The sequence below is a fragment of the Mixophyes fleayi genome, chromosome 5 (genome assembly GCF_038048845.1).
Source record: "Mixophyes fleayi isolate aMixFle1 chromosome 5, aMixFle1.hap1, whole genome shotgun sequence".
NCBI lineage: Eukaryota > Metazoa > Chordata > Amphibia > Anura > Limnodynastidae > Mixophyes > Mixophyes fleayi.
This window is the reverse complement of record NC_134406.1, coordinates 187895119-187922244: the sequence shown is the minus strand read 5'-3', so window position 1 is coordinate 187922244 and position 27126 is coordinate 187895119. Positions and strand designations below refer to the sequence as shown.

Here is a 27126-nt window from a genome sequence, read left to right as displayed (position 1 = left end):
AAATCACCCTCACCGTGAATAAAACCACTATTTCATCTTCCAAACCTACTGCCTTGGTGTCACACTTAACTCTGCCCTCTGCTGTATTCCTCACATTCTGTCCCCCACAGCTTAGAAAAATTGCCAAATACACCCTTTTCTTATCCAAGAGGCTACCAAAACTCTAATCCATTCTCTCATCATCCAATACCTTAACTACTGCAACCTCTCATATCTGGCATTCCCCTCGCCCATCTATCCCACTTCAATGCTGCAGCAATTTTCTTCTCACTGCTCTACATCTGCTGCATCACTCTGCAAATCTCTACATTAGCTCCTTTGTTCTTTAGAATCCAATTACATTTACTCATTTTTGCCAACAAAGCCCTCAACAACACCACCCCTTTATACATCTTAAATCTCATCTAAAAATACCCTCCCTCTCGCCCTCTTAGATCTACCTCTGTCCTGCCCCTGTCTCTGGTAATCATTTCTTACTCCTATCTTAGAGACCTCTCACTTGCCGCTACCTGTTTTCCCCAATGTGAAGTATAGTAGTGGGTTATGGTGGTGCTTTATGGGTAAGGGAAATTGTGCATCATAGTTTAAGGAAAGAATATACCTGGAACTGATGTCCTAATGTAAAAGTCCATGTTTGCTTACATACAAACAGATAACATTTTCAATACCTCAAAGAAAACAGAGCTAGACATCAAACTAATGAACAAAAATCAGCAATTGTGTAGGATATAATTGTTATTCCAAGTTGGATGTACATAATATATACAACCATTAATCAATTGGTCATTTATAATAATACTTGTGATATAGATATAGATGTGAAATAGATATAAAATAGATAGAAAGACAGATATATATATATTAGAGATGGGCGGGTCCGGTTCTCCGAGAACCGAACCCACCCGAACTTTGGGTATCCGAGTACCGAGCTGAGCAGCTCGGTACTCTCCCGCCCATTCCGAATCCAAATCGAGGCCGAACGTCATTGTGACGTCGTCGGATCTCGGGACTCGGTTCTCGCGATACTTCAACTTTATAAATACACGCCTCCACAGCAATCCATCGCCATTTGACAGAGGGAGAGAGCAGGGTGTAGTCATAGGCTAATTAGAGCAGGGACAGAGAATACCATATTGTTCTTGCAATTGCTCTAACCAAAATCGCTAGTGCAGAGAGGAGGATAGAGGTTTATTATTTTTTCTTCATATTTGGCACTCCCCAGCGCTTTTGGGGTGTCCCCCATAATTGTGCATTAATATTTCTGGCTGTCAAAAGTCATATCTGTCAGCAGTATCTACTAAATAATTTGTAGCACACCTCAGTGTTTTTGGGGTGTCCTCCCTAATTGTGCATTAATATTTCTGGCTGTCAAAAGTCATATCTGTCAGCAGTATCTACTCAATAATTTTTAGCACTCCTCAGTGTTTTTGGGGTGTCCTCCCTAATTGTGCATTAATATTTCTGGCTGTCAAAAGTCATATCTGTCAGCAGTATCTACTCAATAATTTTTAGCACTCCTCAGTGTTTTTGGGGTGTCCTCCCTAATTGTGCATTAATATTTCTGGCTGTCAAAAGTCATATCTGTCAGCAGTATCTACTCAATAATTTGTAGCACTCCTCAGTGTTTTTGGGGTGTCCTCCCTAATTGTGCATTAATATTTCTGGCTGTCAAAAGTCATATCTGTCAGCAGTATCTACTCAATAATTTGTAGCACTCCTCAGTGTTTTTGGGGTGTCCTCCCTAATTGTGCATTAATATTTCTGGCTGTCAAAAGTCATATCTGTCAGCAGTATCTACTCAATAATTTTTAGCACTCCTCAGTGTTTTTGGGGTGTCCTCCCTAATTGTGCATTAATATTTCTGGCTGTCAAAAGTCATATCTGTCAGCAGTATCTACTCAATAATTTGTAGCACACCTCAGTGTTTTTGGGGTGTCCCCCATAATTGTGCATTAATATTTCTGGCTGTCAAAAGTCATATCTGTCAGCAGTATCTACTCAATAATTTGTAGCACTCCTCAGTGTTTTTGGGGTGTCCTCCCTAATTGTGCATTAATATTTCTGGCTGTCAAAAGTCATATCTGTCAGCAGTATCTACTCAATAATTTTTAGCACTCCTCAGTGTTTTTGGGGTGTCCTCCCTAATTGTGCATTAATATTTCTGGCTGTCAAAAGTCATATCTGTCAGCAGTATCTACTCAATAATTTGTAGCACTCCTCAGTGTTTTTGGGGTGTCCTCCCTAATTGTGCATTAATATTTCTGGCTGTCAAAAGTCATATCTGTCAGCAGTATCTACTCAATAATTTTTAGCACTCCTCAGTGTTTTTGGGGTGTCCTCCCTAATTGTGCATTAATATTTCTGGCTGTCAAAAGTCATATCTGTCAGCAGTATCTACTCAATAATTTGTAGCACTCCTCAGTGTTTTTGGGGTGTCCTCCCTAATTGTGCATTAATATTTCTGGCTGTCAAAAGTCATATCTGTCAGCAGTATCTACTCAATAATTTGTAGCACTCCTCAGTGTTTTTGGGGTGTCCTCCCTAATTGTGCATTAATATTTCTGGCTGTCAAAAGTCATATCTGTCAGCAGTATCTACTCAATAATTTGTAGCACACCTCAGTGTTTTTGGGGTGTCCCCCATAATTGTGCATTAATATTTCTGGCTGTCAAAAGTCATATCTGTCAGCAGTATCTACTCAATAATTTTTAGCACTCCTCAGTGTTTTTGGGGTGTCCTCCCTAATTGTGCATTAATATTTCTGGCTGTCAAAAGTCATATCTGTCAGCAGTATCTACTCAATAATTTTTAGCACTCCTCAGTGTTTTTGGGGTGTCCTCCCTAATTGTGCATTAATATTTCTGGCTGTCAAAAGTCATATCTGTCAGCAGTATCTACTCAATAATTTTTAGCACTCCTCAGTGTTTTTGGGGTGTCCTCCCTAATTGTGCATTAATATTTCTGGCTGTCAAAAGTCATATCTGTCAGCAGTATCTACTCAATAATTTTTAGCACTCCCCAGTGGTTTGCGCTCAGAATGGATTCAAAGCAGTCCACATATGATCTAAATGAGCAACCAGGTTCTGTCACCAGTCCTGATGTTAGTGTTCCCAGTACGTCATCTGGCCAAGGCGATGTCAAACAACAGAGTGTTTTCAAATTAGTGCAAAAAACAAAAACCCAAAAAAATTTTACTGTATTGAAGCGAAAAAGAAGTGTAACTGAGCAAAAGTTAAGTGACGATAAAAAAAAAATTGCAAGCATGCCATTCTACACACGCAGTGGCAAAGAGAGAATGAGGCCTTCACCTTTGGCTATTAGTGGCAGATCCCAAAAAGTTACCCAGCCTACAATTGGTGCACAACTACTGTTACGCGTCAAAGCCGAGCTGCAAGATAACAGTGAGGCATTACAGGAGAATATTTGCTCTGATTCACAAATGACAACAATCCCTGTGGAGAGTCCATCCAACAGTGGGATGTCTAATCGTGACCATTCTGTTAGTCTACCCATAAAGAAGGGCCCTTTCAGCAGTTCTGCTGATGTGTGCCTGAACAGCCCGAGTGTAGCCGGTGATACACCAAGTGAGGATGACACTTTGTCTTTAGAAGAGGATGTGGGGGAGATTTGGGTATCCGACGATGAGGATGCGGTTGATTGTGTAAGTCCTGCAGCAGTGTGGCACCAGTGGGAGCAGTTCTGGCATGTGAGGTTCTGGCACCAATATGCACTTTCCAAACACAAGCAGGGATGACGCAGGGGGCAGACCACAACAGTTTGACATCTGGGCTGGTTTGAAGGATTTGTCAAAAAAATGTGTGACCTTGACCATAATTCCAACCAATCCTACTATTAACATGCAAAGGATGGTGGAGGGCCTATCAGGGATTAAACTGTATTTTTCATAATTTTCACTAATAATGTTTGGGTGTAATATACACCCAAAGACGAGTGCTCAATTGCTAAGAGTCATTGATGGAGAGGAAGACAAGCAGGCTTGTCTGTAGAATTTGCAGGCAAATTGTGCTGCGTTATATAGGTAACACCCAAAGAGAAGAGCTCCATTGCTCCATTGCTAATTGTAATTGCTGAAATAGAAATAATAGGGCTGACAGTCTTGGTCTAAATCTGCAGTTACATTTTATTGTACCATAGCTCATTGCGAAACTGGAGAGGTGGCAGGGTTTAGTGATAATCTTCCTCCAACAATACTAATTCATCCCAATATCCCAATATCATAGAAGTCTGTGTAGTATGATGTAATTGCTGATAATGGCCTTCCAAAGGGAATGACTAGTTGATTTTAGGGCAGAGCTGTCACGGTTTTTGGGCAATTCTTTTACAGCACAGCAAATATCAAAATGTTTAGCGGACTCATCTGCATCATCACTGGGTGTCTTGGGAAAGCAATTTCTTTTATTACAAGCAGTTGCCAGAGAAACTGAAGGAGAAGACGTCCCAACAAGATGTTGATAAGTCTGGGATCCTTGCAAAGAAAATTAAGTATTTCATCTACAATTAAAATATAGTTAGCACATTTACTTTGTTTTATTGCACACTATAATTTTATGTAGCACCTTTTCAAAATCTATTATTAAGGCAATCACTTGACTCAAGCTAACTGTGTCTGCACTTTCTTCACAGGTAACTACTTCGCTGGACTAAAGTATATTCCCCTCAAATGCTAGTCTTCTTGCAGCTGCTGTATTCTCCTACATGCTGTTGCAGAAACCACAAATTGACCCTAAATGTTTATGGACACAAACAGCATCTCCTGCATGTCATTTTTCAAAAGTTCTGTAACACCAAGTTGATAGTGTGTGCAAAACAGGAAATGTGATGGAATTCAGCCCCGCTGTAATGCTGGACCAATATTGGGGTCGTAATCAGAAATGACATATCCTCAGGAGACTCCAAGCAGGATTAGCCATCTTTCAATGACATCCCTTAGTTTTTGGAACAGTTTGTCAGCTGTATGCCTCTTAGTGAAGCTGCTGATACACAGAGTAGCCTACTTCTCAAAAATGTGATGCACCTGGGTACATGCTGCTGCTGTCCATGCTGGGGAAGGCGAAAGACCAACCCAGTGGGCTTTCACAGTCATATAATCTTTTGTTTGCCCAGTTCCGCTTGTACACATATCTGTGGTTAAGTGTACAGTGGGTAGAATACCATTTTGTCACCCAATAATGACATTTTTAGGAACTTTCCGGTACAGGAGAGAATAAGCTTTTCTAGTAAAATGGTATAGTGATGACATTTGCTAACAGGGACATAACACCTCAATTAAATGTCTTAAACCAACTGTATTAATAGTGGACATTGGACACAGATCTAACGCTAGCATAGTACCCAGGGCGTCTGTGATCCGCTTTGCGACTGGGTGACAGGTTTCATTCTTGCTTCCTCTTGCAGAGGATTGTTTACTTGCCAATTGTTGGGGGGGAAGATTGCAGGTGCTGGGATGTAGATGAGAGAAGGGAGGTAGATTATGCTGGAATGCTTGTTGTTAATTTTTTTTTAACCAAAGTTTCTGATTTTCCCAACAGTTTGCCAATAACTCGCTGAAAAATGACGAAACATGGATGAGGATCCCAGATGGTTAAGGTCCCTACCTCTACTGAGTGTGGCTTTCAAAATGTTACAAATGGATCGACAACTCTTGCCAGGATTCGTGTAAAAATAATTCCACACTTAAGAGGTGGATTTTTGGTCTTATGCCCAGGCATGACAATGGCCTTTTTGTTATCACTGGCAAGAACTGCAGCAATTTTTCTTTTCAAGTGTATGAAAATCATATTGTGACATAGGAGGTGTTCAAAATTGAATAAAAAATGACTGGAAATTAGTGTTACTGAGGTTAATAATAATGTAGCTACAAAATAATACCTAAATTATGTTATTTTAGCACCAATAAATGTAATTTTTATAACAAATTGCAAAACAAAACCAAACAAAACCAAAACCAAAACCAAAACACGCAATGGCGGTTTTGCAAAACCAAAACCAAAACCAAAACACGACGGTAATCCAGATCCAAAACCGAATCCAAAACCAAAACACGGGGGTCAGTGACCATCTCTAATATATATATATATATATATATATATATATATATATATATATATATATAGAGAGAGAGAGAGAGAGAGAGAGAGAGAGAGAGAGATAGATAGATAGATGTGAAACACATAGATTGAAAGATATAAGATATAAGATAAATAGATGTTAGATAGATAGATAGATAGATAGATAGATAGATAGATAGATAGATAGATAGATAGATAGATAGATAGATAGATGTGAGATAGATAGATAGATAGATAGATACAAATACAGAGCAATGAAAGATATATGTCTAGTAAATGGTAGCTAAGTAAATAGAGTTCAATAAAAAGTACCCTGAGCTCCACTGCAGAAATAAACCCACTGCTGTCCTCATCATATTTCCGCCAAATCTGAAAAAAAAATGATTCTGTTATGTAGAATTGTTTTAGAAAAATAAATACAATATATTTTGTATACCAGTAATCATTGTGACAGTAACAATTAACCTGGTTTCAAATGTAAGGAAACATTGTAGATGTAAGAAATAATAGTAAAAATACAATTCCTATCTAAACACAAAATAATTCCTGCTAGAGCCTAATACACCTGGTGCTCACCATGGCATGCCATTAACATTAATGCAGAATATTGCAAATGAATGTGCTGTCAGCAATACATGTGCTTTAATTAACTTAAATTTATCCTACACCAAAGGATATATGACATTGACTTCACGGATACTTGGATGCTGTGATACATACTGTTGATCTCAATATAGCAATGCTTGAAAAACATTCATGCACTCATTGTCCTGGGTAACTGGGTAGAGAAGTGTTTACTATTCTGTTCTGTACACTATCTCTAGTGTTTTTTTCGGGGTTTTTTGCAGAGATAATCAATGCATTCCACAATGGATCAACGGGTTTCGCCCTATGGATTTTTTCAAGGGTTAATGTAATTTGTATAAAAAGGTGCAAACTAATTACCTGTTTCTACACACAATACAAGCATGGATATTAATACTATTTTTTAAAACCCAATCCAGAATATATCACACCTTCTTCCCTAACCAATTTGAGCTCTTAAAATCAACCATTACAATAACTGTTATGCGGTTACATGTTTGTATTTAATTGTATGATTCATATTTTGTTTTTGTTTGTTCATTTACTTATTTTACATCATCAATTATTTGTATATTGATACTGATTGATTATTCTTATTTCTGCCATTTATCAATACATAGTGTTATCCATATTTATATTATTAGTTACAGTGGTTGACTTAATAGACAGTCTGATCACAATTAGATAATGAGCACATGATTGTTATTTTTTTTAATTATTATTGTATTTAAAGTGGGATACCTTGAATATCGTGCAGATCCGGCAACAATAATAGTACCTTTCTCCCCTTTTTATTGTGCATCTAATGTATATCCAGCAATAAATGTCATTGGCACCAGTATGGCAAACATTTAGATACACATGCTGTTGGCTTGCATGGAATACAGTATATTGCTGTGTTGGCCAATGATGACAACAATGTCAATTAATATGTTTAAAGAGAAGAGGGTAAGATGCATTTTTTTATTCTAATTGGTATGGGATAGGTGGCTGAGAAAAGAGCATAGAAATGTAATGCTTTAAAAAATGAATGTATGTAATGTGCCACAGTCACACATACCCGCATGAACTCCACACTGTTATCCAAAGGTGTTTCTCTACGAAAAAGTAACAGAAAGTTTTCATCCTCTGGCAAAATCATATTTGCAAGCTGGAAGAAAAATACAATGCAATTAGTAGAAATGATTGGATATAACTCAAACTATGGTATCCAATTTTACATTTGTGCCAGAAGCAATATTAATATTTTCTATATAGACTTTAATATGCATGACAATTCAAAATATGTGATTATGACCGGTGCTGGAGAACATAAGTAACCTAAATTGGAGACCATTCATGTACCATATACAGATTAAAGGAAATGTAAAAAAGAAAAAAAAAGTTTTAGTTTACTATGATATTCCTGGATATTTTTTGCTATATTATACAGGTTGAAGTCCCTATATTAGCATTCAATGAATATTGCAGGAAATATCTTGTCGAGTTCATTAAAATAGAAGCACATTTTATATGTAGGATACAATTAAACATTTAAAAGGTGTAAATGTTATCATGGGCAGAGTGTTATTACTGCTTATCACTAGACCCCTAAGTAGAAATGTTAAATCACTGGCCACTTAAATAAAAGATGTAAATAAAATATATTTATGCTCTATTTTGGAACCAAAAAGCAGTACAATTTTGCTTAATAATACATTTCCAATTTAAGGATTATAATATAACATATTTGTTTGGTTTTGACCTGTGCTCTAAAGTGTTAAGATGGTCATTATTACCCAGCTAACCTAGAGTTTTAGTTTTCTTCTGCAGATATTGAAAAGCAAAAACATCTACAATCTTATGTGAGCAGCTTGTGAAAAAATACTGGATTACTAGCCAATATATGCAGTAAATATCCTTCAAAGCCAGGTAGGTGTCCTGAGAATTAAAAATGTTATTCTGTGGCTCAAGTTAATGTTCCTTTTATGTCAGGAGTTGGGCATTTTTATCCCCAGGAGTATTTCATAATAAGTAAATGCAGCTACAGTACAGCTGCTGTAAATGGTCTGGTGGAGAGGGGACATGTGTGCTGTCTCTGTGTTGTCAAATCCACAGCTAAGTGTGTTTTGTATTAGTCACTTTTTGACAGCTCCATGATGCAGCCTCCATGAGTTTTCTATTTCTAGACTGTCCCTGTACCAGAAGCAGCAGACAAGAGTATGTCTATTACAAATAAGGGCACTGTTAATTTATATCCCAAATAACATGACCACTTATCACAATAATTTCTATGCTGCTGTGAGTCTCAATGGTGAAACACAGGGTATACCTCTGCAAGAGCGATACCTGTGCTTCTAAGTAGGACTATGAATAAAGGGTGTATGTAATGAGAATGACAGCCCAAAAGAACAAAGGCATGACGTTGTGATGTTAGAACTGTGAAGTTACAGTACAACTAACCCCCCCCCCCAAAAAAAAAAATAATAAATAAATAAATACATAAATTCCAAATAAAAATATTTATTTTAAAGAAATTTCCGCCAAGGCAGCTTACTTAATACATAAAGCTTACTGCCAGTGCCTATCCTCAAAAGTGAAATCCAAGGAACAAAGAGTTTACTGAAACATGCTGTATATTGCTGTTCACAAAACAGTTTATTGATTGATTGAGTAATTAAAGTCAGGACTTAGGGAATGGAATGGATGGTCACGGAAATATGGCAACATGCTGTAAACAATTCTGAAATACTTTTCTGAGTTAACCAGCAGTCTGGAATTCATAAACACAAGATAGTACAGCATCATTCTCTACAACGTATCAAAATATGTTGTTTTAATTCCAAGTTCAGTATTAATAAATGCATATAATTTTGATTTATTGACATGGTTGACACATATGGCAAGACTGATCTATGTCAAGGTCCCAGTCAGAAAATATCACATGCATGAACAAGTAATATATTTGCAAATGGTTGCAGCAATATACATGTTGCCTCTACAGCGTTATCCATTTGGAAAAAGCATTGACAGGGAAAGTAGCCTCTGGCCTTTTTCTGTTCCATCTTCCTCTACTCTTTCAAAGCTGTAGTAAAATGACTCCTGAGCATTTCTAAGGATTTGTATCTCTGAATCAATGGGAGGCACAGAAGCAAGAGACACAGGGTTTTTGGCGGTAAGTTAGGTTGTTTAAAACTTGCTGTGTATAACGATATGAAAATAAAATGGAGGACTTTTAAGGGACATATCTTTTGCACGTCCATAAGCATGTTGCAAGTTTATGTGCTGATGATGACTTGTGTGTCTTTCAATGTTAATATAAATAAACACAAACAATATGCAAGTTTATAGAAATTGCTTTCTTACAATTGAGACACCATCACCATTATCCCCCATAACCCCACTTGTGTATAACAAAGATTTACCTCCCAGCTTAGCACCTCACAAATTCAAGAGTTAGCTGGTTAGCAGCGGAGAAATTCGTCCATACCGTGATAGTAAAAAGACCTTGCACTTCTGGATAAAGGAAGATTCAGACCAAATATTATCTAGGGAGTACAAATAGAAACAACGCTCTGGGAAGGAAATTAACTCCATTTGAACTTCTCTGCGGCATCCAGTCTGACCTATGTCCTTCTCCTCCCAAATTCACTCAAGCATGGAAGCGGGATCTAGAGATGCAATTGGTTCACCCACAATGGGAGTAAGTTTTCCAGCTCACCCAAACCTCATCTAGTAGTGTATCAGTTTTGGAGACCTACAGTCATGGCCAAAAGTTTTGAGAATGACACGTATTGGTTTTGCTGCTTCAGTGTTTTTAAACCTTTTCGTCAGATGTTGCTATGGTATACTCAAGCATTTCATAAGTGTCAACAGCTTTTATTGACAATTACATTAAGTTTATGGAAAGAGTCAATATTTGCAGTGTTGACCCTTCTTTTTGAAGATGTCTACAATTCGCCCTGGCATGCTGTCAATCCTTAGAATTTGTCAGAATTTGTGGGTTTTTGTTTGTCCACCCGCCTCTTAAGGATTGACCACAAGTTCTCAATGGGATTAAGGTCTGGGGAGTTTCCGGGCCGTGGACCCAAAATATCGATGTTTTGAACCCTGAGACACTTAGTTATCACTTTTGTCTTACAGCAAGGTCCTCCATCATGCTGGAAAAGGCATTTTTGGTCACAAAACTGTTCTTGGATGAGTGGGAGAAGTTGCAAAATTGGGAGTGCGCCCACTCCCTTGGCTGAGAAGCAACCCCACACATGAATGGTCGCAGGATGCTTTATTGTTGGCATGACACAGGACTGATGGTAGCACTCACCTTTCCTTCTCTGGACAAGCATTTTTTCAGATGCCTCAAACAATCTGAAAGGGAATTCATGAGAAAAAATGACTTTACCCCAGTGGTCAGCAACCCCAATCCCTGTACCTTTTGCAGAATATCAGTCTTTCCCTGATGTTTTTCCTGGAGAGGAGTGGCTTCTTTGCTGGCCTTCTTGACACCAGGCCATCCTCCAAAAGTCTTCCCCTAACTGTGTGTGCAGATGCACTCACACCTGCCTGCTGCCATACCTGAGCAAACTCTGCACTGGTGGTGCCCCGATCCTGCAACTGAATCAACTTTAGGAGACAGTCCTGGCGCTTGCTGGATGTTCTTCTTCACAACTATTAAGCCTCTCTCCTTGATGTTCTTGATGATCCGATAAATGGTTGATTTCAATGCAATCTTACTAGCAGCAAAATCCTTTCCTGTGATGCCTTTTTTGTACAAAGCAATGATGACTGCACGTGTTTCCTTGTAGTTAACCATCGTTAACAGAGGAAGAACAATGATTTCAAGCACCACCCTCTTTTTAAAGCTTTCAGTCTGTTATTCTAACTCAATCAGCATGACAGAGTGATCTCCAGCCTTGTCCTTGTCAACACTCTCACCTGTGTTAATGAGAGAATCACTGACCTGATGTCAGCTGGTCCTTTTGTGGCAGGGCTGAAATGCAGTGAAAATTTTATTTTTGGGATAAAGTTCATTGGCATGGCAAAGAGGGACTTTGAAATTAATTGCAAATCATCTGATCACTCTTCATGACATTCTGAAGTATATGCAAATTGCCATCATAAAAACTGAGGCAGCAGACTTTGTGAAAAATAATATTTGTGTCATTCTCAAAACTTTTGGCCATGACTGTAGTATATATGGTTATTACTAGATGGTACAGATGACCCAGTGTCCTTTGCAAGATGTTTCCTGGACTCTCAGATAAATCTTGGCGCTGCGAAAACTTGATAGGAGACCCTTAGCATATCTGATGGAGATGCTCACAGCTCCAACTATTTTGGAGGGAGGTGATTAAAATCTCCAAGGAGATTTTAGGTGAGAAGGTGCCAGAAGGTCCAGATTTCTGGATTCAAAATATGATTAAGGCTCCATTTTTTTCTTATAAGAAATCAATTCTAAAACATTTTAATAATGTGGCAAAGGTGGAAATCTATTATTCCTCTATTGGTTCAGGATTGGTTCCACAGACTCGACTTCTATATGTCAATGAAGGATATCACCATGGCCACACTAGACTGAAATGCAGAGTTCACCACTACCTGGTTGAGTTGGCTAACCTTTATAGAATTGGACATGTATAGGGGCTATTTTATCTAACTCTAACTATTTATGTTAACAGGAACATAGGACATCTCTCCTTCCCTTCCCTCTCTTTCCCATCCCTCCTTTACCTATCTTTAAGCGTTCCCACTCCCTCATTATTTTTTCAAAAACGTTTAAAATGATAACTTTGCTATGTCTATTTTATAATATTTTCTTTTTATTGCTGTTTCTGAAACCTATCAATCTCAATAAAAAAAGTTTACAAAATAAATAAATAAATTACTTTCTTGTTCTTGGTGTGAAAATTTTAATGTTCGGAACAAATTGTTACAGACTAAGCAAAATGTTTGCAGTGATTTCTCTTGCAATTCGCAAAAATGCATACGTTGGGTACAATCTTTATGTATAATTTTACACAATGGCAGCATTGCAACTATATTAGTAAGTTCTACATGCATTGATCTTGACAGAATGATACATACTTTTGATTTTTCTCTTGTGACTTTGTTGACCATTACCGATTTTATCTAATGAATGTCTGTTCTTTTGCAAGTATTTCAGGAGAAGTCTTGCAGGTGGGAGTTAGAAGTGGTTATCAGAGATGAGGCAAAGTGCAGGGCAAAGGTAGATCTAACACAACCTTAAGGAGAGTATCTTGAGATGAGGTTTGAGATGTATGAAGGGGTGTTTTTGCTCTGGGCTTCGTAGGTAAGTATAAGTCTTTTGAATTAGATTCTGCAGGATGTGGAGAGCTAGTGTAGGGATTTGCTGAGCATGCAGTGGGCAAGAGGGGGCAGAGAAGTTTGTAGGTAATTGAGTTGAGTGAGCATGCTTCTTTAGGGTGAGATGATGAGATGAATTCAGAGTGTTGACCTGAGTGTAGATTAGGGAGTGTAGGAGAAAGTAGGGTGTAAGTGGTCTGTCAAGAGTAGATCTCTTGATGAATTGTGTTGATTGTGTGTTTGATGTAGGTGGCCATGGGCTGAGAGGGAGGAAGGGAGAGCTTGGCAGAGAAGCAAGTTGAATGTGGCAAAGTGGAATGGATAGAAGACAGGGTGGATGTATAATAGCGAGGAGTTGCTTTCACTTTACTCTGTCTATACCTCGTTTCTCACAAAATATGGACTAAAGTACTCTTTCTTGATGTTGTATGGTTCCGCAAGGTGCTGAGAAGGGAACAATGTCCCATTACTCGAGCATTTAGTTTACTGAATGGTCATAAAAGGTATTATATTGTTCATTGGTGTGAATTTCATATGTTACAATGTTGTGGTTCTCTGTTAAATGTATAGGCCACTAAATATTAATATTATACTTGTGAATGAGCATGACATTGTTTCTATGTTGTCCAGTCTGTGATAATGTGCTACACTGTGTCAAATTTGTATGTCAGTTATCTGTATTCATTGTGTTTAAATAGGTGTTGTTTCTGTAAGACACGTGTATTGCTAATGTTTATTAAATCATCTAGCTATGTGCTGAAAATGTCCAGGTCAGGATCTCCTTATATGGACATACATGTTCTGTGACATCTTTGTGTATCCTAAACAGGAAGTCCAAATATAGCAGTGCATCCCCTAGGCTTGTTCCTTCTCTTTCAGACATGAAGCACAGAACAGCTACTGCTTCATTGACATGGCAGAAGCTTGCAAGAGGTTAAGTCTGTTAGATTCACTTTATTAAGAGGTCGATCCCCTTAGTTACCATGATGAAGTACCTGTTGTCTGCTAAGGCATCACAGCAGACAGCCAGGTGCCTACTCAACAGGGGTTAGAAAGAATTGCAGTTAATAAAGAGAAACAGCCCAGACAGCCCCTTTGGACTTTATGCCAAATCATAAAGCAATGGAAAATTGCGCCAATTTGTGCCACTTTAAAAAAACAAACTGGAAGGACTACAGCATGCTAAAGACTCAGCCTCTACCTGCTGCTTTTTCCCCCCTTACTGTCTGCCAGTCCCATTATCCATAACAGGGCTGTGGGATACTACTTGTGCTGCCAGTTCAAGCTTCGGGGTATACACTTGGCTGCATATTGGAACTGATGTTAACATGTATGGTGAACTTTCAATAAAACCTATAATTGTTTTGTTCTTTTGATGTTGTGCATGAGTGATTAGGTAACCAACAAGAAGTACCAAGTACCAATCGTGTTTTCTTCACAGTGAATATTAGAGAAGTGAAGTTGTTTTCTTGGTAAGCGAAAGGAGAGTGTTGTTAGATGAAAAGATGAATTTATAGTGAAGCAAATAAGCATGGGAACAAGAATTCCTCAAGTAGTGCCCAGCTGAGTGGGAGAAATTTTGTAGGAACCAGATCTATTTGGTATGCATGGTTGGGGTTGAGATTGCCAGAGACTGTATGTGGTAACTGGAGCTGCATTGTCTAGGGTTGAAGTGAGTGTATGGTTATAGAAAGAGGCAGCTAGATTTGGGCAGTATAGGGTAGTTATAGGAGAGAGGAGGGGTTTTGGTTAAGGTAGGAAGTGAATAGGGTGGAGACTATTTAGGTGTCATTGTGTGCATGTGGATTTGGGCGCCTGGGGGATGGGATCTGTTAAGGTGAGGCTGAAACAAAGGCAGGTGTGGTTGGAGACCAGGAATGCCAGCTCACTGAAAAAGCTGTATTTTTATGTGATGATACACCTCTGTGCTATTGTGTCATTTACGAACAGTTTCCACAAACTTTAGATGCTTTATATTTGTGAGAACAAGAAAATGTGGGAGATAGTATGTAGAGCTTTGCTAATATGCTGTTATCTCTAATTGCTCTCTGCATGACACCATGCAATGGGGGAAGGGTCTTAGGGAACCCCATTTCAATTATACTAGAAACACTGAGGTGCTCCAGATTCCTGATATTGTTACCATTATTCCAGTAACTACATACCAGTAGTGCCAAGTCCCAGCATTTTTCAGTGCTGGGCCACTAGTATTTTGGAGGGGGATCTCTGCTTGTTTTTTGTAATTCCCCATTAGATGCTACAGCCCCATGTTGTTGGTGCTGGGTCTCACTATGTCAGAGGTATCCCACACTCATTGTCTCACTGTTTGGAAACCAACCCCAGCTGTCTAGTTCTGATGCTATTTATGGAGTTGGTGGGCATTTTCTTTTACTTTAATAATTAAAGCTCTGGCTGTCATGATTATCAGCTTCTTCCTCTTTGCTCAGGAAGAAGTTGGCGATGATGGACTGTCACATCTTTGCTCCTGATGCATCCAAAGGCCACATTTATGTGGATTATGATGACTTGCTTATCTTGCTCTGGACTCATTTATATGCTAGATTTGGATGTATCTTAAAATATGTGCACCTCAAAATACAGCCAAACTCATGTGTACCTTCTTGCTTCACTTTTATGTCCAACTCTAAATCAGGCCTTACATGTTTACCTAATTTACGTTATGGATAATTTTGGTAACTGGTCCTCTACTGCATAGGATACTCCAAACTTCTGTGAACGCCTATCATTGTATTATGTTAGGATTGCACAGCTCTTGTGTACATACCTCTTGTATTTGTAGGCGGCCATCTGAAGTGACATCATATGCAGACATAAATCGATCCTTCACTCTCTGGACTTTCTCTTCAGTTATTGCATTCTAGAATTCAACAAATACATTCTTAATGGTTTTATAGCAGATTTGCCCTTTTCACGTCCTACTGTATTTAGATTGTTATCACCTTCATTTTTTTCCAATTAATGTTAACAGTATAATAGCAACACATTAATGTTACTGCATGAACCAATTTACAAATTTATGTTCGCTTATCAAAATGCATAAAACATGCAGTGTCCCAGAATGAAGTCCCCTGATTATGAGTAATGCAATAGATTCTATTGTGAACATCATAATTTGGTTTTCAATGGCAAACTGATACTCAGCTTCCCAACTAAATAAAAAATTAAGCAACTCTGCATTATAAAATGTCTAAGCAGATTTATATCAGTACACTACAGCAAACTGCTACAGTCACAAACATTATTTTATTTGATATATCATCATCATCTATTTATATAGCGCCACTAATTCTGCAGCGCTATACAGAGAACTCACTCACATCAGTCCCTACCCCAATGGAGCTTACAATCTAAATTTCATAACACACACACACGCACACACACATGCAGATCACGAGAGATCAAGGTCAATTTGATAGCAGCCAAATAACATATTAGTATGTTTTTGGAGTGTGGGAGGAAACCTGCGCAAACACGGGGAGAACACGCAAACTCGACACAGATAAGGCCATGGTTGTGAATCTAACTCATGACTCCAGTGATGTGAGGCAGAAGTGATAATCACTTCTGCCTCAGGCATTTTGTGTGTGTGTATGTTAGGAAATTTAGACTGTAAGATCCTATGGGGCAGGGACTGATGTGAGTGAGTATAGAACTCTCACAGAACTATATAAATAGCTGATGATGATGAAGGCAGCGTAGGAGATCTTTTTTTTTTTTTTTTTAAGACATATATGTAGTGCTCAATGGCATATTTTTTTTTACAAACCTGACTACTCCTCTCAGTAAATATGTTGATTTCATAAAACAAACTAATTTAACATTTGTTTTTATCAGTGATTGACTTTCTAATTAAAAACTATCATGTATTGCACATCCTGTTTTAGGGACTAATTGTATGGAAAATCATTGTGAGCTTTAAAACACTAAAATCCTTACATCTTACAAGGATTGTAACATGTCATGTACTAATTGTAAGAAAACCGATTTTGAATATATTAATGGAGATTTTTACAAAAAGGTGCCAGGTATATCCTGCAAGACCTCCTGAAAATCTCACTGCCTTCAGCAACATCAGAACTTCTGTAGAACTGTCATTTTAAAACAGCTGTACTAGTTGGAGGAAGCAAATCTTCAGAATATTGCTACAATTGACATGAAGGATTTACTTAGTCTGGTAGGCCATGATCCCCAAAGCCTGATATCAACCTTCTAAATCAAGTTTTGTAGAACCAACTAAAGAAGAGGCAAAGTGCTCTAGGAGGACAAAAATAAAATTTTAGACTTAATTATTTCTTAAATTAATAATGAGAGTGAAGAGCTTTCTTTATTACATATGTCTCTCACTGGGATCATCATCCTGATGTGATATAGGGCTTGTGTGTTACGGTGGGCCCAAGAGAGATATCATCTGGAGGTCCAACTCCCAATAGAGCAAACCATGGTCATAAGGTCAAAAGGGAGCAGCCAAAGTGCGATCCAACAATTTCCTCAATGGCAGAGCATGCAGAAGATGGCAGCTTTAGAACTATCTGATACATTATCATGGTTGTGAAGATGGAGGAAGACTGCAGGAGAGATGGGATCCCCAATCATCATGGGTCTCATGTCATTAAACTCTGACCCTTTCTCTGTTACAAATTGTGTGGTGGCTGCTTGTGCATCAATTTCTTCTCACAAAAATAATTAATGTACTGGAATTCTCCTTTAAAGATTATCTGTATGTTATAACTGTGTAAAGTCCTGTAGCAAATCAGTGAGTGGTGATAGGAGCATGGTAGTATGCCAGGAAGTCCATAGTCATGAAATGTCATTGCTGCTTCAGATATGACTGGGAAGTCTTATATAGGAACTGCACTGATCACAACATATGGCTAGAAATAACACCCTAAACAAAGTCTGCCTTGTAAACACCTTACTGGATTAACATGTCCAGAGGAAACACCTAATTATGTAGAGAAACTTGGAGCTTGAAATGTGTGGACTCACAGAATATGTCTATGGGGAGAAATCATAAAGGCGAACTGCAATTATTGCACGGCAGCTGAGAAGGTTCCATATTGACCTTGATACATTTTCTGAAGCTTGACCAGCTGAGGAGGAGGTTAGATATACTTTCTTCTGGAAGGGTCAACCTGCTAACCAACCCTGTATATGTGGACTGGGGTTTGCAATCAGTGATAGCCTCATTCTCTACTTCTATGAATACCCGGTGGGCCTAAATACATTTTTAATTTTAATATTAATCTTTGTCTGAAGCTAGTGAACAATTATATGGCTACACTTTTAAGGACCCACGCCCAACTCAGGATTCAAGTGAGGTTGTAAGGATGACATTTTAACATCCATTTCTATGAAAGATAAGAATATTTTCCCAGGGGATTTTAATGGTAGAGTTTAAAGTGATTATAATCTTTGGAAAGGTACAATTAAACAGAATGGATTTGAAACTCTAATTCCAGTGGAGTCATACATTTCTCAAAGTGTGCGAAACACAGTTTTGTTGTCAGAAACTATTTTCCAACAGAGAAATACATTTGAGACATTGTGGAAGCATTCTGAATCTAAGAGGTGGCATTTTATTGATTATGTTATAGTATGCAATAGAAACTACTGTAATGTAACTAATGCAATGCAAAGCACGTATGACACCATGCGGGGTTCATCCAACCAGAGGATTTCAATAATAATATATATTTTTTGAAAAAAATTATGTCTCATTTACAACTTGGGATTAATGGCTTTAGAGTGAGGAAACCTATTTTTTCAGTGAGGAGAAAACATAATAAGAGACAGATTTGTGTTTGGTTTCAGAACAAAAGCAGCAACAGCATAAAAAGAAACTTTCTCAGAAGTCCCTAATAACCTCTTTCACAAGCAAAACATTAACAGTTACATGTCCTTATTGCAATACTGTTTGCAGATCACACAATGACCTTCATAGCCAGCTTAGTGTGCACAGGGTTTTATATATACATTAATGTCCAGATGTCTGTTATTTGGTGTCCTGTGAATTGCTACAGAACAAATGATTATGGACCTTTAGAATATATGATTCCAAGAAAATATTGTACAATTCAAGACTATTCTAGACTGTGACTGTAATACCTAACATTAAAAATTCAGAAAAGGCAATTATGAAAGGGCAAAAATGAGCCCAATACATTACTACTAATATGCCAATTTATTCACCTTAAGCAAACACAGGTACATATCCACTTTCCTTTTTTTTCAGAACTACCCCAATCAGTGTGTACATTCATATTTCATGTCCAATCTGAAATGCACATGGTGAAAACAGTAAAAATGTCACAACCTATTAACACTTTAAGACCACCCACTTCATTAATTTAGACTTAGATTTTTTTTCCCCCCTAAAATAATGCTCATTACAGTCTCATGTATATCTTTACTTGATCATGAGAGTAAATGAACATTAGGTGTATTAGGTTAGGGTGGCTGGTCCACCTCGCTAAATAGTAACTTCAGTCAGAGACCAATACACCAGAATGGATGATCTAAATTCTAGTTAAAGTTGAACTGACACAGGGATTTGGTAATCCTCACATTTTCAATCACCTGATTGCAACCGTCGAATGGTTTGGTGCTATGTAGAGTATTCTGAAACCTGTTTTGCAGACTGCTGCCTTTAATTGCTGATTTTTTTCTTCCATCATTGCACCTAGCATGGGTTTAGATGTAGTATTGTTACAAGATCAATAAGGAATGGAGAAGAGAATCCAGTTCTATAGTCAAGTAGTAATCTTTTTCCAGGAAAAGGCAGTATACCACAATCGAGGAATAATGTTTGTCAATAAAGCAGATTGCACAAGCCCTATGGTACTATCTCCATGATAGACAATTTACATTCTTCACTGCCTATTCTCCACTGTGGTTGTGGAAAACCGAGTGAATATAAAAGTTAAAACTTTGTTCCTGCCTCTACAACTATTCCCAGGTTCAAAGTCAAGTATAGAACAGGGGGTAAATGTATCAATATGCGGGTTCTTCAACACCCGCGTGTTCAGCCACTTCCGCGATTAAATTTCAAGCGGCGCTGCATTGTAAAGGGTTAACTTCCATTTACAATGCAGCGCCGCTTGAAATTGAATCGCGGAAGAGGCTGAACACGCGGGTGTTGAAGAACCCGCATATTGATACATTTACCCCCAGGTCTGCTAAATGCCAGTGCTGATGCCCGGTAATGGAAGTTTGTAAAGAAGTAAAAAGAAAAAGGCGCCTCATAGTGCAATACTCTATTCTTTACACCCTTTTCAGGTCAATAAAAATTGAGTACGATATGAATGATCATTGATATGGTAAGGGACTGCATTTTTTCAGAGAGAGCTATAATTTTGAGGGAATTAAGAATTATATTGATCCCTTGATAGAATAATATTACTAAAGATGATTTGTGATTATACAAACTAGTAGAATTTCAGTGACAGTTGCTTTTTTTCCAGCTATTGAGATATACATACCAGTTTAACATGGTGCATGTAGCAGAAATTGAGGTGATTACTTTTAAGAATGTTCAGTAGATTATTTATCTCCAGTGTGGTTTTGAGATTGAAACACATGACACACTTATAAGTCTATAGGCACTGAGGTGTAAAATGTACACTTTTTACCCTAAAGCAAGAAAATTAATAAAAAAAATGGCAGACGCTCAAAAACCCTAACAGTAAGGAAGGAACAGTAATCACAAGTACTTAAATGCATTCAGTAAACTGCTGCATATATTAGCACAAAGCACACATGGGGGTATATTTACTAAACTGCAGGTTTGAAAAAGTGGAGATGTTGCCTATAGCAACCAATCAGATTCTAGCTGACATTTTGTAGAATGAACAAAATAAATGATAACTAGAATCTGATTGTTTCCTACAGGTAACATCTCTACTTTTTCAAACCCGCAGTTTAGTAAATATACCCCATATAATTCAAAAGATTGCCAAGATGAAACTTGTCTCAGTAAGCAGTACTTATGTTTAACACCATGTCCTTGTCTAACAAATGCTGTGCAGTTGGTAATACTTATTTGACAATAACAATCCCTGAATGTCAATTAAATGAGTAGGCAACTGACAGCCATCAGGTAAATAGCTTATTCAGTTTGAAGGCCAAGAGAGTGTCGACTCTTCATCATACCTCAATAATGATAGTACAGGTCTAGCTTTGTATACCAATGTCTGAAAATAACAAGATACGTGGTATCTACACAACTGATGGGTAAGCATCCATATGTATCTGTTTCATATAACTCAAGCACAGACTTAAGCAAAAAAGAAAGCTTTACTTGATGACTGTGCCCTTCTCTCAACAATCTTGCCTAAATTGAACTGAGAGTATGCCAAAATGTTATTCTATCATATTACTAACGAGAACATGTTTCCAATCCGGAGGTCTAGGAAATCTGAAATCATTTATTAACTAAACATATTGAGCTCTCTTGAATCACAAAAAAACAAAATATTGAACTAGTGCAAAATTCTCAGTTACACAAATATGTGGATGAACATTCAAAATGCAGTAAATTGAAGAATGCTGGCTACAGCAACAATGATTCCCAGACAAACTGAAAAACCATAAGCAAGCTATGCCCCACACCATCTGCTGTTTGCTTATCACTCTAAATATATGAACAGTTCTCAGTGTTTTAAGAAAAAAGTGTACACATACACAGACAGTACACACAACAAAATACTGCACATATAAAAGTATATGAAGACAAAAACACATGGCTTAATTCTGTGTTACCAAATTGTTAACAGCTCTTAAAGATTATGCAAGAAGTTAAATCAGGTAATCACTTCCCAACTACACTGTACAGATGGCTACTGTATATATTGTTTGTGATTGGATAAAATGATGATCCCTTGGCCATGTATGCATGCTTTTAGCATTGAGTTGCTGCCCCATGATTGGCTAATTAGATATTTTCATTACTTAGCAGGTTTACAGGTGAATACCAATTATCATTTAAATGCCACAGTCTACATTATCCATGTCACAACGATATGTCATGTTTACATTTGTACTGTTAACGTCTTTTCACTTAGAGATTAAGTGAAACATATAACATCTTTTGACACCTTCCATCCACTTCCATTGGTAAACACCCCCAGTGGCCACAGTATTTAATGCACCCTTTTTCATTAACTAATTAATTAATTAATTAATTAGTTAATTCATTCAATTGTCAGTTCTTTGTTGTCTTTCACTCTGTGTGGACATGTTTTCTTCTGGCTCCCTGCAATTCTGCTGTTACCAGTTGCTACATTCTGATCCAGCTCCCCTGCTGCCAGCATCTCTGGGCCTCAGCATCTATCAGCCACAGACTATTGCACCCTGTATTTCTGTATTGTGCTTCCAGGCATTCTCAGGACTCTCGTGTACTCTGCTGCTACCAGTTGCTATGTTCTGATCCAACTGGCCAAAAGAATGGATCCTTCTGGAGAACCCTCGGCCAAAGATTTGTTACAACATTTAGTGACATGTGCACACTGCAGACCAACAGGATGCCACTCAGCACCAACAACTTCAATGTCTTCAGGCCCTTGCAACCCTACTGGAGGCGCTTCAGACTTCTCTTCCTAGCACACCACCAGCTCCAGGCCTTCTCCCACCACATCCTCTTCTTCCGCCTCCACCTTGAAGCTACCCACACCTCCAAAATATTTTGGTGATGCCAAGGCTTGCCATGGGTTCCTCAACCAATGCTCTATACAGTTTGAGCTGTTACCCCAGAACTTTTCTACTGACAGGTTAAAAGTGGCCTATATTATTTCTGTTCTCGCTGACCAAGCTCTGGCCTGGGCTTTTCCACTATGGGAACGGGATGACCCACTACTCCGAGACAGCACAGCATGTATTTCCTCCTTCCGTTGGATCTTTAATGAGCCAGGTAGGGTGTCACCCGCACCATCTAGCATCTTCAGACTCTGTCAGGGTTCCTCTTCTGTGGCCCAATATGTTCTCCAATTTCGTACTTTGTCTTCCGAGCTACAATGGAATGATGAGGCCTTGGTGGCGGCTTGTTGGCAAGGCTTGTCAGATCATGTCAAGGATGTGCTAGCTTCTCAAGAATTACCTTCTACATTAGACACTTTAATCTCCCTGTGCAATCGAGTGGACATTCGTTTTCAGGAGAGGCCATCATCTCGATATACAACCTTTAAATTGGCTCCCCTGATTTCAGCCACCAGTCCCCTCCGATGAGCCTATGCAGCTAAGGCGCTCTTGACTCTTGACCGAGGAATGTCAGAGATGGATCAGGAATGATCTTTGCTTTTATTGGGCAAAAATGGTCACATTCTTTCCAGCTGTCCCAAATGTCAGGGAAATGACAAGCCCTAACTCACTCTAGAGAGGTCAGGTTGGGGTCATCTAAATCCTCTCCAAATAAACAAAAATCCACCACATGTGTCCTTCCTTTTGCATTATCCTGGAGCTTGGGACAAATTTCCTCATCCGCTGCTCTGATTCATCAATGGGCAGTGCCAGTATCTACCCTGTTTATGCCCCTCTCTATCCTTGCCATAAATAGAAGGTGAATTTCCACCATCTTTCACCAGACTGTTCCTCTCTGTGCAAATTGAAGCTTTACACACCAAGCAGATATCCTTCGTAGTTCTTCCACAAGCCTCCAATTCCATCATCCTAGCATTCCCGTGGCTCCAGAAACACTCTCCTCACCTGGATTGGTCTCATTCTCAAATCCTAGCCTGGGGTTCGGACTGTTACCTTGCTCAGGTTAAACCTATCTGCTCTGTATCCTTGCAAGCTTCATCTTTAATACCACCTCAATACTCCTCCTTTGCTGATGTCTTCTACAAGAGTCTTTCTTAAATGTTACCGCCACATCGAGCATGGGATTGTACCATTGAGCTACAACCGGGCAAAACGCCTCACAAGGGTTGGGTAAACTCTTTATCTGTTCCTGAGACCAAAGCCATGTCCAAGTATATTAAAAAAAACCTTCTCTGAGGATTCATCAGACCCTCCTCCTCTCCTGCGGGTTTTTTGTAAAGGAGAAGGAGCGCTCTTTACACCCTTGTATAGATTATTGCGGCTTAAATCCCGTTACTATCAAGAACTGATATCCAATACCATTGGTGACAAACTATTTGATCGAATCAAGGCTGCCCAGATCTTTTCTAAGTTGGATGTGCGAGGGGCCTACAATTTAATTCAAATTCGTAGGGGCGATGAGTGGAAAACACCCTTTAATACGAGAGATGGTCATTGCGTCTCTTTATGCACTTCGGGCTATGTAATGCTCTAGCAGTATTTCACAGCTTTGTTAATAAAATATTTTTGGACCTCCTCTATACCTGTGTGGTCGTTTACCTTGACGACATATTAATATTCTCCTAAGATGTCGCTCCCATCATCGCCATGTCTATGAAGTACTTGCCAGGTTACGAAGAAATCATCTATTTTGCAAACTGGAGAAGTGTTCCTTCAAGTTACATCAGATCCCTTTTCTGGGGCACATAGTTTCTGCCTCTGGTTTACAAATGGACCCTGAGAAAGTCTGGGCCATCCTTCTGGACTCAAACACACTCAACGATTTTTAGGGTTTGCTAGTTATTGTAGACAATTTGTGGGTGGATATTCCTCTTTGGTTGCTCCCATTGTGGCTCTTACCAGAAAGGGCGCTAAATCCAAATTTGGGCCCCCAGACGCTCTAGAAGCCTTTAATCAACTGAAAGTAGCCTTTTCTTCCACCCCAGTCCTTCGACAACCAGATTCTAACTTGCCATTTTTTCTAGAAGTTGATGCTTCAAATATAGGTACTGGCGCAGTCCTGTCTCAGGAATCCTCATCTACTAAAAAGTTACATCCATGCGCTTATTTTTCATGTGAATTTCTCTCCGCGGAGAAGAACTATACAATTGGCGAGAAGGAATTACTAGCTATTAAATTAGCACTGTCTGATTGGAGGTATCTTTTCGAGGGATCAAGACATCTTGTTACGATCTTCACAGATCATATGAACGTATTGTATCTTAAAACGGCTCAATGCCTAAATCTTCGCCAAGCACAATGGTCTCTTTTTTTTTTCTCGATTAGATCTCCGCATTTCACCTGAGAGAGTGCATCAGCTTCCTTGAACAAGAGTGTGAGGAGCTTGTTGACCATCCTATTCTGGATTCCAAGTGTTTACCATTCACCTCTTTGATGGCAACCTCCACACCACCTCCAGGTAAAACCTTTGTACCTTTAAACCTCCATAAAAGACTTATCCGGTGGTTTCACACCTCCCGCTTTTCTGGTCACGCTGGAGTTCTTAAGACCACCAAAATCCTCTCAAAGTCTTATTGGTGGCCTACTCTCTGCTCTGATGTCAGACAACTTGCAACCCGCTTGCAGTACCTATGCTCAACTTAAGACGCCACATCAATCTCCTGGTGGCCTGCTTCGTCCATTACCACTTCCAACCAGGCCTTGGTCCCACATACTTATGGACTTACCTCCCAGTAATAAGTTCAACACGGTATGGGTAATTGTGGACCGGTTGTCTAATTCTGGGGGTTTGGTTGTTGTTGGGGTTAGTATATCACCTGTGTACCAGCTGTGTGAATTACATCTGCAGTCCTCTAAAGTGGTCACGCTAATAATCTTGTCATGTGCAGAGAAACACATTTCTTTAAAACCATTAATTGTGCACACAACAGAATCCAACTAGTCTCTTGATTTGTTACCTTGTTACATTATGGTCATTCTATTTCAGATCTGCTATTCAGAGTTAGGGACATGTTAGACCAAGGGATAAAATGTGAATCCTACAGAGCAATAAGTTTACAGATATTTTATACAATACTATATTACTGAAAGGATAATGGAGGTATAAATGTGACTTATGACAGATGTAGTGGCAGATAAATATTTACAATTATATTTGGGTAAACATAGTGCTGCAGACATGAAATAAACTCAAAGTTTAAAGATAATAATGTGTATCAAATTAGCTCTTCTATAAAAGACCCTTCAAATTGATTTACAGGTATGAGTGTGTGTATGTTAATGGACAAATATATATATATATATATACAAGTTAACCCGTGCATGATACTCATGCATTCTAGTCAAATCAAGCTACTTAAGGTGTTAAAAAGGTTCTTGTCATCTTCATCACACGCCGCTAGGATTTTATATATTAGATAATGCTAAGAATTTAGTAGGTCAGTGTAGTATATAACTCCGTCCAGCAGGTGGCGCTGCAGCTTGAGCACTCTGTTACCCTGTAGTTTTTTACACACACACACACACACACACACACACTAACACATGCCGCTAGGCTTTTATATATTAGATATATATATATATATATATATATATATATATATATATATATATATACACACACACACATTCACATACAAGTGTTTGGCTACTAGCCATGTGTAGACACAAAACCGTTACGCTTGACATCTGCCTTTCCATATTTACAGTATTATGGCACCACATACCGCTGTGTATGAACCATAACACACTCTATTCAACCATTTTGTCACACGTCAGACCTGCATTCCTAACATCCGGTGTCTGGCACACTCACCTGTCCACGCTCCCTGAGAATCTGACCGGCTCCATGGCATGGCAGCTGCGTCTGACACCACTAGTCCAGCTTTTATCACCTCCTTCTCCCTTCCATTGGGAGAATTATTATCCCTCAGGATATTTAAGGCACCTGTTCCACAGGTAAGGTGCCTGTGGAACAGATCTGACCTCTCTAGTACTCAGATGTGGCTCTGTTTGCTCTCTATACCTTGCGCAGACTATCGCTCCATGTCTCCAGCAGTTCTGCAGCTAACAACAGTGGTTCTCTCTACGGGTCACGTCTGGCACCCACTCAGAGGACCGCGACCTGCGTGGCAGAGGCTGCAAAGTTCACACCTCCTTGCGGGGGTCCCTGGCGAAAAACATCTGCGCCTCTGGGCTGAGACAGGCTACAAGGTTCAGATCATCATAGTGACTGTGACACACTTCCGGTCCCCAGCAGGAAATCTTGCTCCAAACATCAACCTTCCCAGCCCAGGAGCAGTACAGATATGTATACAATAAGAATCAACATTTAAAACATATTGGATACCAAACTTCCAGTGGGACCTTAACTGGTGGCCTG

At 38.9% G+C, this 27126-nt stretch overlaps 1 protein-coding gene across 2 annotated transcripts in view; it reads right to left on the bottom strand.

The window, feature by feature from the left end:
- SCGN (secretagogin, EF-hand calcium binding protein) overlaps nucleotides 1-27126 on the bottom strand; it is a 56951-nt gene that overhangs the window by 22605 nt on the left and 7220 nt on the right. For both annotated transcript variants that reach the window (XM_075211331.1, XM_075211333.1), the window contains 3 exons: nucleotides 15760-15852; nucleotides 7735-7824; nucleotides 6402-6458 (listed from right to left, as the gene is read on the bottom strand). In XM_075211331.1, coding sequence (XP_075067432.1) covers nucleotides 6402-6458; nucleotides 7735-7824; nucleotides 15760-15852 — 240 coding nt within the window. The remainder of the gene's footprint in view (nucleotides 1-6401; nucleotides 6459-7734; nucleotides 7825-15759; nucleotides 15853-27126) is intronic.